At 38.6% G+C, this 16,413-nt stretch overlaps 1 protein-coding gene across 1 annotated transcript in view; it reads left to right on the top strand.

Annotated features, from left to right (window-relative positions):
- cntnap3 (contactin associated protein family member 3) overlaps nucleotides 1–16,413 on the top strand; it is a 251,788-nt gene that overhangs the window by 235,116 nt on the left and 259 nt on the right. Inside the window, exons 21-24 of the mRNA XM_056466569.1 lie at nucleotides 1,619–1,706; nucleotides 8,141–8,359; nucleotides 11,475–11,546; nucleotides 16,010–16,413. The exon at nucleotides 16,010–16,413 is cut by the window's right edge and continues 259 nt beyond it. Of these exons, the coding sequence (XP_056322544.1) occupies nucleotides 1,619–1,706; nucleotides 8,141–8,359; nucleotides 11,475–11,546; nucleotides 16,010–16,206 (576 nt within the window). The 3' untranslated portion in view covers nucleotides 16,207–16,413. The remainder of the gene's footprint in view (nucleotides 1–1,618; nucleotides 1,707–8,140; nucleotides 8,360–11,474; nucleotides 11,547–16,009) is intronic.

The following is a 16,413-nucleotide window of genomic DNA, read 5'->3' as shown; positions in this document are numbered from 1 at the left end:
AGACACCTTAAAATAAAAATTGATGACCATTTCTCATAAGTATGCAATTATTTGCAGAAAAGTCATGCAATTTATTACAATTAACAATTTAATCTTTGCCCATCACCAATTGGTCTATTTAAATTTAGCTTGAGTTGAGTTCTTAAAGATGCTGGAAAGATGTGACTGAGGAAAACTCTGCGTTCCGCATCATTCATGCTTCAATAGTGGCATCTAAGTTTGCCAATATTGATGCGTTTACATTAACTTAGGGAATTTGTATTTATCTTTTGGTGTGAATGCAGCATATTTAATGCATACACTGCAGGAAGTGGTGTCGCGTGAATCCATAAATGAATGTTCTGGAGTAAAGATTTCCCGGATCTATCGAGCTGCTTATCTGAGAACAGTGTGGTGCGAGGACAGGAACTGAGAACTACTCATGTAATGATCACTAAACACCCTGACAGTGTACTTTTATTTCATTTGATTAAATTAATGTTTAAATTAGCATTTACAAGAGTTTTTAAGTGAAGTTTAGTTCTAAACTAATTTCGAGAGCATCACGTGCTTATGATTGCTAGCGGCTGGATCCGCATTATGCAATTCTCAATGCACCAATCAGACGACTCCTAAGCTACTACAAATACCCTGGGTTACGTACCACCGCTATCTTCGTTTTGAAGAATCCCCCCTTCCACCCCTACTCCTCCTTCTTCCTAGATGGGTGACACGGTGGCCCAGTGCTTAGCACTGTTGCCTCACAGTAAGAACGTCTCTGGTTCTAGGCTTTACCAAACCAGCAGACGTTTCTGTGCAGAGTTTGCATTTTCTCCCCGTGCTCACGTGGGTTTCCCCCGGGTTCCCCGGTTTCCTCCCACCGTCCAAAAAACATGCAACATAAGTTAATTGACTAATCCAAACCGGCACTATAGACATGCTACTAGTAAATGGCTATCTCTCAAGAGCAATCACTGGCTGTTCATTAGCTACTACAGCAGGGGAGTTCTCCAGATCTACCTGAGCTCAAACTCCCTTTTCAACTTGCAACGGGAGAGAGCCCCGGGCTCGAGGATCTTATGAGCTCAGGCTCTCTCCCGTTACAGCATGCCAAACAAGCTTATAATTAATCATCAGCTAAGTGTGAACTCTTGAACTGTTAATAAGTAAAGAGAATACTGCGATTTAAAAAACACCTCAGTTGTTTAAAGTGTTGTTGCACTTTTGTTTTCATATTCCACACATGCTAAAATAAAAATGTTCAATACACTTCTTTTGAATTCATTGATGAACTTTGCATATAATTATGCAATTATTTGCAGAAAAATCATGCAATTTATCACAATTAACAAATTTAATCATTGTCCATGTCCAACTCGTCTATTTAATTTTTTTTTACACATAATTGTGTTATTTGTATTACTTTTTACTATGCTTTTTGATTTTATCTACTTATATTGTAGTTTTATTTTAGTACATCACGTTAAACTAAATGAAAATGCTATTTTTAGTCATTGTGAAATATTTAAAATATATATTTTTAACATTTATTTGGAGTAATAGAGATTGTTTTAGTTGTATGTGTTGTTTTAGGTTTAGCTCTAGTTAATTTAAATAACCCCTGTTGTATCTTTTCTAGGTTGATCAGCATGCGAAGGAAGAGTTCAATCTAACATCAGACACTGAATTCAACGCCATTAAATCGATCGTCATTGGAAAAGTGCTAGGTGAGTAGAATCACTGCCGGACAGCCAATCAGCTTTTACAAAGAAAGCTCAAATATTAGATGTGGTTTATTTATGAACTCATTTCGAGAGGATTACATGCTTATGATTGACAATGATTTCTGGAGATCGCAAGTTATGTAGCCAGAGGAACGTATGGCTGCATTTTGTCTTTAAAACATATGATATGGGGCACTGTGAAGACGTCGGCACATGTGAGAGAAAATTTAGACCTCAAAAAGACCTACCTGCTGGGATGTATTTGGCGCTCTCAAGAAATGTATATTGTGGTACGTTTTCAGAATGAAATCCAAGTAATTTCAGAATAACTGGGCTAAAACCAAAACCATATTAATCAAGCAGTGCTGTTCTATATTAAACATAATGACTATGTTTTTCCCTAATGTTTTTTTTTTTTTTTTACATTAAGCAGAATACTCTCTGACCTCAGTGACATGGTCAGTTAAGTGGCCATTATATTATAATAGTCCATCAGAGGTTTTCTAACCATCAGGGATGCAGAAATGTCTGGAGGAAGCGGAAAGCATCAGAGGTTGTTTGTGCAGTCAGGCCAACTCTTCAGTCTGAGTGTGGATAGAGCACGGTTTGTCCTATTTACTTCAGATATGACTAATATTGACTTTACATGTTATTATTGTCGTCTAGTGGGACGGGAAATGGGTCAGTTTTTATATATATATATATATATATATATATATAAATAGGACCTGCAGCACATAACAACTTTCTAGAGAGATGAATAAAACATTGACTCAATAAATAATACAGCAGAAGTTTGAAAATATGAAGCTCCCTTGAAGACAGATTAAAAAAACAGGTCTACTGTTACCATCTTTAGGATTACTAAGCATTTTGTAAACCACAGTTTGTCACTCTATTTTGATTATTTCAGTGCAAAACATTCAGCGCTTTTATATTTATATAAACGCTTTATTAGGTACACCTGTCCAACTGCTCGTTAATACAAATGTCTAATCAGCCAATCACATGGCAGCAGCTCAATGCATTTATGCATGTAGACATGGTCAAGACGATCTGCTGCAGTTCAAACCGAGCATCAGAATGGGGAAGAAAGGGGATTTAAGTGACTTTGAACGTGGCATGGTTGTTGGTGCCAGACGGGCTGCTCTGAGTATTTCAGAAACTGCTGATCTACTGGGATTTTCACGCACAACCATCTTTAGGGTTTACAGAGAATGGTCCGACAAAGAGGAAATATCCAGTGAGCGGCAGTTTTGTGGGCGCAAATGCCTTGTTGATGCCAGAGGTCAGAGGAGAATGGCCAGACTGGTTCCAGCTGATAGAAAGGCAACAGTAACTCAAATAAGCACTCGTTATCTGGTGGTGGTGTAATGGTGTGGGGAATAGTTCCTTGACACACTTTGGGCTCATTAGTACCAACTGAGCATCGTGTCAACGCCACAACCTACCTGAGTATTGTTGCTGACCGTGTCTAGTTCATTCCGCTGTGGCGACCTCTGATAAATCAGAGTGTACACATATTCTGATGGCTACTTCCAGCAGGATAACGCACCATGTCATAAAGCGCGAATCATCTCAGACTGGTTTCTTGAACATGACAATGAGTTCAATTACTCAAATGGACTCCACAGTCACCAGAGCTCAATCCAATAGAGCACCTTTGGGATGTGGTGGAATGGGAGATTCACATCATGGATGTGCAGCCGACAAATCTGCAGCAACTGTGCTATCATGTCAATATGGAGCAAAATCTCTTAGGAATAAATCCAGTACCTTGTTGAATCTATGCCACAAAGGATTAAGGCAGTTCTGAAGGTAAAAGGGGGTCCAACCCAGTACTAGTAAGGTGTACCTAATAAAGTGGCCGGTAAGTGTGTATGTTACCGGCCACTTTATTAGGTACACTTAACTTGAAAAAAAAATCTTAATCATCCTAAAACTAGATTTCACAAACATTTCATGATAATTTAATGTAAAAATATGATCAATATAATAAAATAATTCATCCTTTAATTGAAATGACTTTACTATATACTCAAAGATCCCAAAAATGGCTACAAATCCAAATCAATCATCAATTCAAATTCATTCATTTCTTTTCAGCTCAGTCCCTTTATTAAACAGTGGAATGAACCACCAACTTATCTAGCAAATATTTTACAGTGGAACCACTACACTGGTTCCAGCTGCAACCCATCACTGGGAAACATCACTCATTCACACTATGGACAACTAAGCTTACCCAATTCCCCTATAGCGCATGTGTTTGGACTGTGGAGGAAACCGGAGCACCCGGAGGAAACCCACACCAACCTGGGGAGAACATGCAAACTCCACACAGAAACACCAGGGCTCGAACCAACGACTTTCTTGCTGTGAAGCAATTGCGCTACCCACTGCGTCACCGTGCTGCCTGTATCTAAATAAATCTTTCTTATTTAAATAATTTAGGCTTTTTTTATGCATTTACATATTATAGTTATTTGAGTAATTATCTGTTTTTGTTCTTCTTTTTCCTATTTATATTGTTCTTATTTCTATTTTATTAATTTGATGATGTTAATATCTTATATTTTAGATATCTAAAATGTCATGGTAATAAAGCAACTTGAACCTAATTATTTCATTATGACTAGTGGAGATAATGGCAGTGTTTGACAGAAAACACAGATCTTTTTTCATAATTGCGTATGATTTATACGTTGTTTTCTCCAGCAGTCAGTTCTAGTTTCCCAGAGATCCTCACGAGCCAAAATTAGGCCAAGTATCCCCCAGTCTCTGCTTAACGTTGAGCAGGTTAAGTATGCTTTATGAAGGAAAAGATTCTCGCGGGACGGCGCATGTTTCCGTATGACCTTTCTTGTGAACATGTGGCATGAAGCAGATTTGCTGTAACCCTTCAGACAGTGAGCTGTTTGTCATTTCCAGCAAACACTATCGATTACGGCCTGATATTGAGCTGTAATGAACACTAAATCAAATGTGAAACCCACATTCAGCCCCTGAAGATTAATATTAGACGCTTCAGAGATGAAATGACGTGGAGAACATGAGACTAACTAAATACTAGCACATTCTCGGCTTCATGGTCATCTTCAGAAGCAGTCAAATATGACGTTTAAAATGATTAAGTCTGGAAAATAAACTATTAAAGTGCTGATGAAGTCGGTGCCAGTAGCCTAGTGGTTAAGTGCGCCGACATATAGCACCATGATGCTCACCGTGACCCGAGTTTGATTCCTGGCTTGAGGCTATTTGCCGACCTCTCCCCTCTCTCTGCTCCCAATGCTGTCCTGTCTTAATTAAAGGTGAAAAACCCCTGAAAATTTTATTTAAAAAAAAAAGTGCTGATGATCACCAGTCTCGTGATAGTGAGTATTGTCGTCTTTCAGGATGTATCTCAGCTTTAATTCTCTTTAAAAATAAATAAACAAAAAAACAAAGCAGCTGCCTGCCATCGCTTAGATTTGTCCACCTGTCAGGTTTTAGACCATATGGGGCACAGCATGTGTATTTGGATATATCTCATCACACTTCATTATTATTGTTCATTTATTCGTTTGCTAGAAATTAGAACTGAATTTAGAAATAGTTTTGAAATAAATCTTTGCGATTAACAAACTAAATTAATTATGTATAGGCTAATGAATGTCTGTGTGTACAACACGTTTCCCTATCCACGAGAGCGAAAGCAAAAGAAAACAATGAGGAGGCTCATCTCTCATTCTCGCGCTGCAGATGCTCTGTTTAACTGTTTTCTCGCTAGTGAAGCGTTCAGTTTTTACACTTACAAAGTCGCCATGTAAATAGCAAATGCGCTATGGCGCGGCGCAACTGGCTCTTAAAGGGAATGGGAGATGAGACTCTGATTGGTTTATTCTTAAAACACACCTATAACTCATTAAGAGAATAAGCTCAACCCTGTTAGACCGTGCGCCACGGCGCAAAGTGGATTTTTCTGTCCTTAAAATAGCAAAAGTGGATTCTGAGCGCTTTAGACTTTGCGCATGGATCATCAAAATAGAGCCCAATGTGTTAGTTGGACAATATAGTAGGCTACGTGTATGTGTGTGTGTGTGTCAAATATTTTGGTGAATTACATTTGTTTGGGCTGGTTATATATTTGAAAAAAGAGAGAAAATGTTGACTTAAGCGATGGCGAGGCTTCATTCAAACGGCACAAGATACCATCTGACAACGAGGGGAAAATGCCTCACAGCAGTTGTTTTCCATACCATTAGATCACATTTTAAAAATGATCAGTCCAGGAGGTGGCGCTGATCGACAGCAGTATTAGCTCAAAGATGATAAAAGCAGGGAAAATAGATTAAAACCACCGTTTCAAAGCTGTCCAAATGTGACTGTTTATACGCGTCAGCTGCCGACCGGAAGTTCTTAGCATTCTTCTTGCGCATACACGCAAAGCATAATGGGTAATTTTGCGTTCTAAGAAAAAGGTCTATAGCGATCGCTGATTGGAATCTGTACTAGAAGGCGGCGCTTTATTCGCCATATTGACAGTTACACTTTTCCCCATTCAAAAGTGTGCGAGTGACATGTCTTGTATAATCTATAGTCTTTGAATGTATCCACGATTTTAGAATCATCCATGTGTAAATAACAGCTTTCTATCTAAAATTGCGAAAATGGTAATACAATTCACTTTAAGTGGGACACTCAGGTAGTAAAGAGCATTTGATTGGGCAGAAAATCTCACCTGAAGCTGAAGCGCGTGATGTCATTAAGGGAAAACAAATGCAAATTGCTTGTAACTTACAAACGATTCTGGAATGCAAATGAAAAAAGTCGAAAAATAAGAGTTATAAACAGGACTAGTGAAATGTATAATACAGTATATGCTTTATATTTTTGTCACTCAAAATTTGAGGCAGATCCAACGCAATCTCACGGCAATTCGTAACTTTTTGATTTATCAATTCGTATGATATAATTCGTAGAATATAGTACGATTTGCTCATCACCCAATGACGGTTGGGTTTTGGGGGCGGGGTTGGGCGTCTGCTTTTTAAAAACGTATATTTTCGTACGACTGAACTCTTACGAATTCGTAGGAATTAGCCACTAAACTGACAACACGTAAAATACTTACGTTTTCTCATGAGATCAGGCTGTGCAGATCATATAATCTGCTAGTAAAATGATTGAAAATGAAAACAAACGACTGATCTTAAATCTCGATTTTGGAGGAAAAGGTAAATGGACATGTTTTTGTCAACTGTCATGTGTTTTTTTTTTTTTTTTTCATTGAGTCGCCAGGAGCTCAATGTCTTAATGAAAAGACCTTCATCAGGCCTGATGCGTTCAGTTGACTGCTGTTGCTCAGGAATGGAATGCAGTATGAGATCTTTCACACAAAAGCTGAATGGCACGGTATTGTGTTCAGCCGTCGCTCTCCATGTGTACATTTGAAGTAAAACTGGTATCTGATAGCTGGGGCTGTGAGAAAACACGCTGTGAAGAATATTATTGCTCATCGGGTTGCTCTTTCTGAGCTTGGTGGGGTTTTCAGACATGCGCTGTTTATTTATCATTCCCTTTCAGATGTTTATCCAGGCTGTTCTTAGAAGAAATAAATTAGAAATAAGTCAATAGTCTATAGAGTGAACGTAAAAAAAATTCTTTCTTCAGCTCAGATTATTTTATCTTGGCAAATTTTAATGAGAAATGTCGGAGGTTTGGGATATCTCTGATGGCCTGCGGATTTCATTTGAAACTTTCTCAGGAGAAACTTAAGAAATTAACCCATTCGATCTCCATTGCTGTCTGGGAGAATTGGCATTTGACATCTATGGTGTTAGACTCACCAGCTACTTTATTAGGTAAACATTGCCAGGTATGACCCATTTTTGCCCTCAGGACTGCCTTTTTTTGATATGCCGTACATTTGATAAGGTGCTGGAAATATTGCTAGGGTATTTTTGTTTATATTAATGTGAGCAGTGTTGGGGAAAGTTAGTTTTGAATTTAATGCAATACAAAATTGTGTTACTCTCATAGACTGTAAAAGATATGGACGTAGTATCCGTGACGTCACCCATAGGTTTCTGAACAGCACACATGAAGCTACTAGTGTGCATGGCTAACTGGTGCCATTTTGTTTGCACGTCCATCCGGGGATAGCCAAACAAGGGCAAAGAGTCGGGGCGTGAGCGGAGCTACAGATGTCTGCTAGCATTTTGCTTAGACTGGCTTTTTTTTTTGGGGAGAAACACTTAACACACTTGCCCCAGTAAACCATGATGTTTTCTTCACCAAACTTGATTGATTCAGTGAGAATCTTGGCTCCATGCGAGTTCCAGTAGGTTTTCTGTAGTATTTGCGATGATTGTGATGCAGATTGGTTCGGTTGGAACCGAACTGTGCAGGAACCCCTGCATTATTGTATACTCATATGTGTGTGTTCTTGTTTGCAGACTCTGGTGAAGTGGATCCAGAGATCGGTCGTGTGAATGCTCTGGGCTTCACCGGCTGTCTGTCTGTGGTCCAGTTTAACTCCATCTCTCCGCTGAAGGCAGCTTTACTGTATCCCGACACCAGTCCTGTCATAGTCACCGGATCGCTGAGTGAATCTGGCTGCGGATCATCTTTATTGTCCAACCCTCATGCAGCGGAGACCACTCACTCCCTCACAGGTAAAGCCAGCAGAACTTCACACTGATTCTGAAAGTAAAAATTCGCTTTCATTTTCTCCACGGGTGAATTTATTTTTAATAATATCTTACAAGCCGTTAAACACACTTGCTTTGAACTACAAGCGTGTTAATCGATAGTACATGGTTTTGTTAAAGCTGTCTGTCTGGATTATTTCATTGCATTGTTCAAATAATAATGTTCAACTGTGGAATATCTGATGAAAAACTAAGTTAGCCATGAGAATTGCAGAGTCTTTATGTTTGATTTCCAAATACTTTTGTTAATTTAAATCAAAGTTTGAGATCTCACAGCTGTTTACATGGCTTATAATGCTTTAGGAAAGACTGGTTTACAATCCCAGCAGGAAAAATGAATGGCCAAAATGCTTCTTGAATAAAGAAAGCCAAATAAGAACTCGATATTTGGCCTTGATGTGATTAAAACTGATCAATAATTCTTGTGTCAGTTTCTATATCTACCAAGCCTTTGGTCAGTGGATTAACTATTTATTTTTAGAGAATATAAAGTAAATATGAACCTTCTAAGTTAAATCTTGAGGGTTGAAACATGCTCTGTATAGTACACGTTCATACATTATATACAGTGCATCCGGATTGAAGTATTCATCAAGCTTGGCACACCTGTCTTTGAGGATTTTTGCCCATTCCTCTTTGCAGTACCTCTCAAGCTCCATCAGGTTGGATTGGGAAGCGACGTTGTACAGCCATTTTCATTGATACATTGATTCATCATTGATATTTTGGCGGTGTGCTTTGGGTCATTGTCGTGCTGAAAGATGAACCGTCGCCCCAGTCTGAGGTCAAGAGCACTCTTAAGCAGGTTTTCATTTAGGATGTCTCTGTACATCCCTGCATTCATCTTTCCCTCTATCCTGACTAGTCTTCCAGTTCCTGCTGCTGAAAAACATCCCCACAGCATGATGCTGCCACCACCATGCTTCACTGTAGGGATGGTATTAGCCTTGGGATGAGTGCTGCCTGGTTTTCTCCAAACATAACGCCTGACATTCACTCCAAAGAGTTCAATTTGAGTCTCATCAGATCAGAGAATTTTGTTTCTTATGGTCTGAGAGTCCTTCAGATGCCTTTTGTCAAATTCCAGGCGAGGAGAGGCTTCCGTCTGGCCACTCTACCATACAGGCCTGATTGGTGGATTGTTGCACAGATGGTTGTTCTTCTGTAAGTTTCTCCTCTCTCCACAGAAGAATGCTGGAGCTCAGACAGAGTGACCATCGGGTTATTGATCACCTTCCTGACTAAGACCCTTCTCCCCTGATCACGCAGCTTAGATGGCCGGTCAGCTCTAGAAAGAGTCCTGATGGTTCCAAACATCTTCCACTTATGGATGATGGAGGCCGCTGTGCTCATTGGAACTTTCAGAGCAGCAGAAACGTTTCTGTAACCTTCCCAAGCCTTGTGCCTCAAGACAACCCTGTCTCGGAGGTCTACAGACAATTCCTTTGTCTTCATGCTTGGTTTGTGCTTTGACATGCACTGTCAACCCTGAGACCTTATATAGACAGGTGTACGCCTTTTCAGATCATGTCTAATTAACTGAATTGACCACAGGTGAACTCCAATGAAGCTGCTGAAACATCTCAAGAATGATCAGTGGAAACAGAATGTAGCTGAGCTCAATTTAGAGCTTCACGTCAAAGGCTGTCAATACTGATGTACATGTGATCTTCAGGGGTTATTTACTTAATAAATTTGCAACAATTTCAAAAACTCTTTTTTCACATTGTCATTATGGGGGATTGTGTGTAGAATGTTGAGGAAATAAATGAACGAATAAGGCTGTAACATAATAAAATGTGGAAAAAGTGAAGCGCTATGAATACTTTCCGGATGCACTGTAACTGTGACTTTTAAACACGCAAGTTCACGAGTAGTTAAGAATGTGTTAATCATAATGTGCCCCTCCAAATAAAGTCATGACATACAGATACATTAACAGCTCATGAATTCTCGTTTAGCTAAAAACTAAAGGTGTTCATGTATACAACAAAGGTAGCCGTTATTCACACATGAACCCATGGGACTCATGTTGTAGTTAATGATTAGCACACGTCTTAACTAGCTCTTAAAGAAGTAACATTTAGTTTACATATTAGTACATCATTATATATGTACTGTTATTGTCAAATATTTCAGGGCTATTTTCTTGGTACTGTGCAGAATGCTCAGGTTTGAGTCCGGTGAAGCACTGTTTTACAAACGAGATGAAAGCAATGTAAAATCAAGGTAAAACTACATGGTCACAGTGCAGTTTCTCTTACATTTGCTTTTTAAAACACTATTGATTGGGTTTATGTCAGTGGTTCGTTAACTGATCTTTACGAGAAACCCGCCTTCTCATGAGTGTATGAGTGTCTATAAGATATCTATAAGATGTCTATATCTGAAACATACAACAAAACAACGAATTTCAGATTCGCAAAAATGTAGACAGTGCCCTCTAGTGGATTTGTCTTCTGAAACGTGCAATGGAATGTCCCCAGAGCAATGTAATTTATATTTTGCTGAAATGTCGTCCGAGTCATGTATTTCCAATGATACTGGACTGAAGATACAAGTTTTTTAAGTCTTTAAGAACTCCTTTTTGTGTCAGTTTTGCTCCTAATAATGGAGCAGCAGAGTAAATCTTGTTTAGTTAATCCTAAACATGTTTATATCTAGCAGCTTGAATAAAATCCCCATTGAGGTAAATGGAGTCAATATCTTTTTTCATCCAACTTGAGTAAATCTAGCTGTTTTCTTTGTTTTCCAAACTTCTTTCGCTCCTTCTGCACAGGTTCCCTCCGGAAAGTCGAATTTCAGCAAACTTTCGTCGCCGGCTCACTGAATCCATCCGCAGTGCTAATTAAATTAGAGCAATAATGATCATAATGGCTGATCACTGTATTAATCTGCCCAAGAAAGACCTCGATTTGCATAATCATCTCTCGGTTGCCTGTGCGTTTGTGCTGCATCGCTCCTTCATCGAGCAGCGGCGGATTCAATGAGCCACGACCTGGGAGAGATAAGCTGATGATCTGTCTATCTTTCTCTCTCTCTCTCTGTGTATATTTCTCTCTCTTTCTCTCTTCTTTAGATCATGTGGGTACAGTAGGTACAGGCGAGCCCATAGTCAATGCCATCAACGGCGACTCAGCACTCATCGGAGGTAAAGAGACCTTCTTCTTTACAGAACTATTCTTCATTTCTCATCTTTTGTCATTTCAGTCATCATCATTTACTGCTTTCTGCTAACTTTGTCTTGCTCTTGGAATCTCTTAATAGAAAGATTCACCCAAAACATCATTTACTTTGACTTTGTTTACTTTATAGAAAAGAAAAAGGTATTTATCTTCCATTTAGTGAGGCGGTTAGGCACCAAAACTAACCAAACAGTTACAAGGCAATGACAAATAAAAGTTTAAGTCAAAAAATAACAACCTCAAACTTTTTAATGGTAGTTAATGTCAAGCGATCAATGGAAAAATTCAATTGCTCATGATATGGCCCCTTCAAGTAAAACATGAACACAAGTATTTTACATTTCTGTCATGGTCTTATCTGTCAACTGTTCACTTAAATAGATATGCAAAAGTTTTCTTTGAATCTTTTAATAGAACAATTCATCCTAAACCTGACTGTTTACGTTGAAAATCTAATTCAAATTAAATTTGTTACATACACAGTATGATATGCAGTGCTTATACAACTGCATGTGACCAGGGCTTGACATTAATGGCCCGTTTCCACTGAGTGGTACGGTTCGGTACGCTTTTATGGCCATTTCCACTGTCAAAAGGCATACCGAACTGTACCGTACCAGTTTTTTGGCACCCTTTCGAATGAGTACCAAGCACAAGGGAACCAAAAGGTGGAACTACACACGCATCTGAATGCTGATTGGTTACAGAGATACGTCACGGGCTGGTGGAGCTAGCCAGAATGAAAACAAAGGATCCGCCATGCTTTAAACACACAGCCAAAACATTAAATCGTAATATTATATGCATTTAATAACGCGCCATGGTCGACCCGAGCTCAAATAAACCTTGTTGTCTTGATGTACAGCCACAAAGCCAAGACGAACAAAATCTCCCGTGTCCTGTTGTTGTACTGCGAGGCAGTCTAAAAGTGCGAGCGGTTTTCACTTTCTCCAGGGAGCTCTCGATCGTGTCTATATTTGATATAACGAACTTATTGAGCTGATGATAATAACGTGTGTATGATTATTGAAGTGTCGCCGACATCTGATCCTATCAGAAAAGAAAAGGACAACAAGAATGAAGTGCGAATAAATGAGTTTGGAAATAATTCGTTTGGAGTGGCCAGAGAAACAAAATGATAAATCCTTAGTGTTGAGCCCTAAAAATCTAATTTATGCATATAAAATATATTTTCCCAACAACAAAATTGTTGCTAGTGAAAATGGCGAGTGAACGTTGGAAAACTGCTAGCCACAGTGATTGGTTTTCAAATCAGTTAATGTCAAGCCCTGCCCGTGACCTTAAAAATAATAACAAGTAATTCAATTCTTCTGAACTTCTCTGAAAAACAGACCAAGTTTAAGGTAAAGAATCAACATTGTGCTAAACATCGGGGGTGTCAGGAGGACACACAAAAAGTAGAGCGTGAGTAAATAATGACAAAACCACAAACTTAATGACAAAACCATTGGGTTATTTGTCATGCAAAGTGAACTTGAGTGTGTCTGATTAACGTCTGCCTTCACAGCGACCCGACAGAAAGACTATCAGTAAATAGAGGCGAATTAACAAAGACCCCCAAAACTAATTAAACATTTGACGAAATTATTTGCAGACGAAGAAGCTTCTGCCGCCGTCCAATACTCTTTGTCCTTTTCACAGCCGCCGTAATGTGGCATTAAATTGAGTTGAGATTTATTTTGCCGCTTCAATTAGACATTTCTTTTAGCCTTTATAATTAAATGTGCCGTGTTTAAGAGGCCACAAAGGACAGAAGCGTTTTTATTTCCTGACGGCTGTAGAATTGAGATGAAGAGGCTTTAACTTTTGATGAAGGAAAAAAGCTTCATGAAGAACACTTCTGCAGACCGTCTCAGCCTCGGTGATCATCCGATAATCTATATTCATATCAATATATTTAAATGCATCTAAAATATTGTGATTTGACAGACATTCAACATCTGTGCAGATTAACTTAAGCCGATATACAGCAATATGCACTACTTTGAGTGTGATATTGCGTTGATGCAACAGTTCGGCAGCATAATCATCATTATAAAAAAAGAAAATCAAAAAAGGAGAGTCTCAAAAATCCTTTTGTATGAGGAACTACTTTCTTACGCCATTCATTCATATTTGCAGCTGACGTCAGAGCAGCAGAAACCGTTACTACTTCACCAACGTCACTTTCAAGAGCTCCCACTTAGATATGCTTGGCGTTTAAAGCAGGTTTGGCATGCTGTCCCGGGAGAGAACCCTGAGCTCGGAGATATTTGAGCCCAGGGGTGCCGCCCGGTCAATAAGCATATCAGGAGATCCGAGATCAGGTAGGTCTCTAGAGGGGTGCCACGGCGGCGGGAAGTCACTGGTTCTAGTCCTTTATCAGGATGGCTGTCATTTCTGTGCAATCATTTTTAGTCATCAGCTCTTATCAAGGGGGAGTTGTCTAGATCTACCTGAGCTCGAAGCTCCCCTCTCGCCCTGCAAACAGGAGGGAGCCCAGGCCTCAAGGACCTTTTGGGCTCAGAGCTCACTCCTGGGACAGCATGCCAAACTTTCTTATAATCAATCATCAGCTAAGTGTGAACTAATGAAATATCTTAGCAGAAATGTTTTGTGTAGTTTTGGATTTCATGCATGTTTGTGTATCACATATTTGTGTTGGGACAATATATGTATATATTATAATGTATGTTGGGATAATATATGTATATATTATAATGAATGTTGGGACAATATATGTATATATTATAATGTATGTTGGGATAATATATGTATATATTATAATGTATGTTGGGATAATATATGTATATATTATAATGAATGTTGGGACAATATATGTATATATTATAATGTATGTTGGGACAATATATGTATATATTATAATGTATGTTGAGACAATATATGTATATATTATAATGTATGTTGGGATAATATATGTATATATTATAATGTATGTTGGGACAATATATGTATATATTATAATGTATGTTGGGACAATATATGTATATATTATAATGTATGTTGGGACAATATATGTATATATTATAATGTATGTTGGGATAATATATGTATATATTATAATGTATGTTGGGATAATATATGTATATATTATAATGTATGTTGGGATAATATATGTATATATTATAATGTATGTTGGGATAATATATGTATATATTATAATGTATGTTGGGATAATATATGTATATATTATAATGTATGTTGAGACAATATATGTATATATTATAATGTATGTTGGGATAATATATGTATATATTATAATGTATGTTGGGATAATATATGTATATATTATAATGTATGTTGGGATAATATATGTATATATTATAATGTATGTTGGGACAATATATGTACATATGGTATAAAGTTAACTTATTAGTGGGTAGCCAAATAATCTGCCAATGGGGTAAGAAAAAATAACCATATTGGGTTTGGAATAATATTATTTTGTTAAACACATTGGCAGATTACTTTGCTTGTTTTAAGGAAAAACTCTTTTAACACACTATTTCTGAAAACAAGATGAAATGTTTTGCTCATTCAGAAAAAGCTGATTTAAGAATTTTTGGATATTTGGACAAGAAACAAGATAAAAAAAGCATTAAGTAAGTAAAGCATTGCAGTCCAGCGTTCCTCATTGCATGTGTTCATCATTCAATTCAATTCAGCTTTATTTGTATAGCGTTTTTACAATGTAGATTGTGTCAAAGCAGCTTCACATAAAAGGTCACAGTAAATAGGAACAGTGTAGTTCAGTTTGTAGTGTTTAAGTTCAGTTCAGTTGAGCTCAGTTCAGTGTGGTTTAATAATCACTACTGAGAGTCCAAACACTGAAGAGCAAATCCAACGATGCGCAGCTCTACAGATCCTGAACCATGCAAGCCAGTGGCGACAGCGGAGAGGAAAAAAAACTTCACTAATGGCGGAAGTGAAGAAAAAAAACCTTGAGAGAAACCAGGCTCAGTTGGGCATGACCATTTTAATTTCTCCGCTGGCCAAACGTCTTGTGTAGAGCTGCAGTCTCAGCGGCGGAGGCTGGAAACTGGCCTCAGCGAAGACTCGTCTGTCTCTGGAGCGTCACAGGAATCAGTCTCATGTTCTCCAGTCCTCCATGACCACCACAGTAGCTGCTCAGGATACAGCCTGGTCCAGGATTATGGAAACCTTGGGATCATCTCGTTATTGGTCTTGGATCGAATCAGTGACTCTGCATAGTCTGAGGGCCTCGGGAAGAGTATCCCCAGGTGGAAATGGAGAATAAAGAAAATAATTAGCGTAGCTGCTGTTCATAGTGTATATAAACAAGATGCAGAACCTGTGTGGAAACCCGCTAAGTGGTGCACTGAGTGTATGCTTTACTAAACATCCGCTGATGTCTTCTTTTTCTGAAGGTCGTGTTTGTGTTTTTCAGGAGTGATCGCTGTGGTGATCTTCGTCAGTCTCTCAGCTCTGGCAGTGACAGCGAGATTCTTGTACCGACGGAAAGAAACCTTTCAAAGCCAGGAGCCCAAAGCTGGAAAAACTGACGACAGTCCTGAAACGCCATTCAACACGGATCCAAACTCACAGAGCATCATCACCGATAACCAAAAAGAATACTTCATATGACGCTCTTTCGCCTCGCCGTGGACTAATCCAGTTAAAGAGAGGACCGAGGAGTGTAAGGACATTAACATTCGCCGTGCATTATGAGAAAACGTCCGAGAGACTTGGACCCTTTTTGTACATACAGCGTTTATCGTCCAGAGATTTGGCACTCAAGTGCGGTTTCTAAGGTGTGTATAATGACATTCATTGGTTGTAAATATTCTTTTG

The sequence above is a fragment of the Danio aesculapii genome, chromosome 10 (assembly GCF_903798145.1).
Source record: "Danio aesculapii chromosome 10, fDanAes4.1, whole genome shotgun sequence".
In the NCBI taxonomy this organism is placed as follows: Eukaryota; Metazoa; Chordata; class Actinopteri; order Cypriniformes; family Danionidae; genus Danio; species Danio aesculapii.
This window is presented reverse-complemented; position numbering and strand designations above follow the sequence as displayed.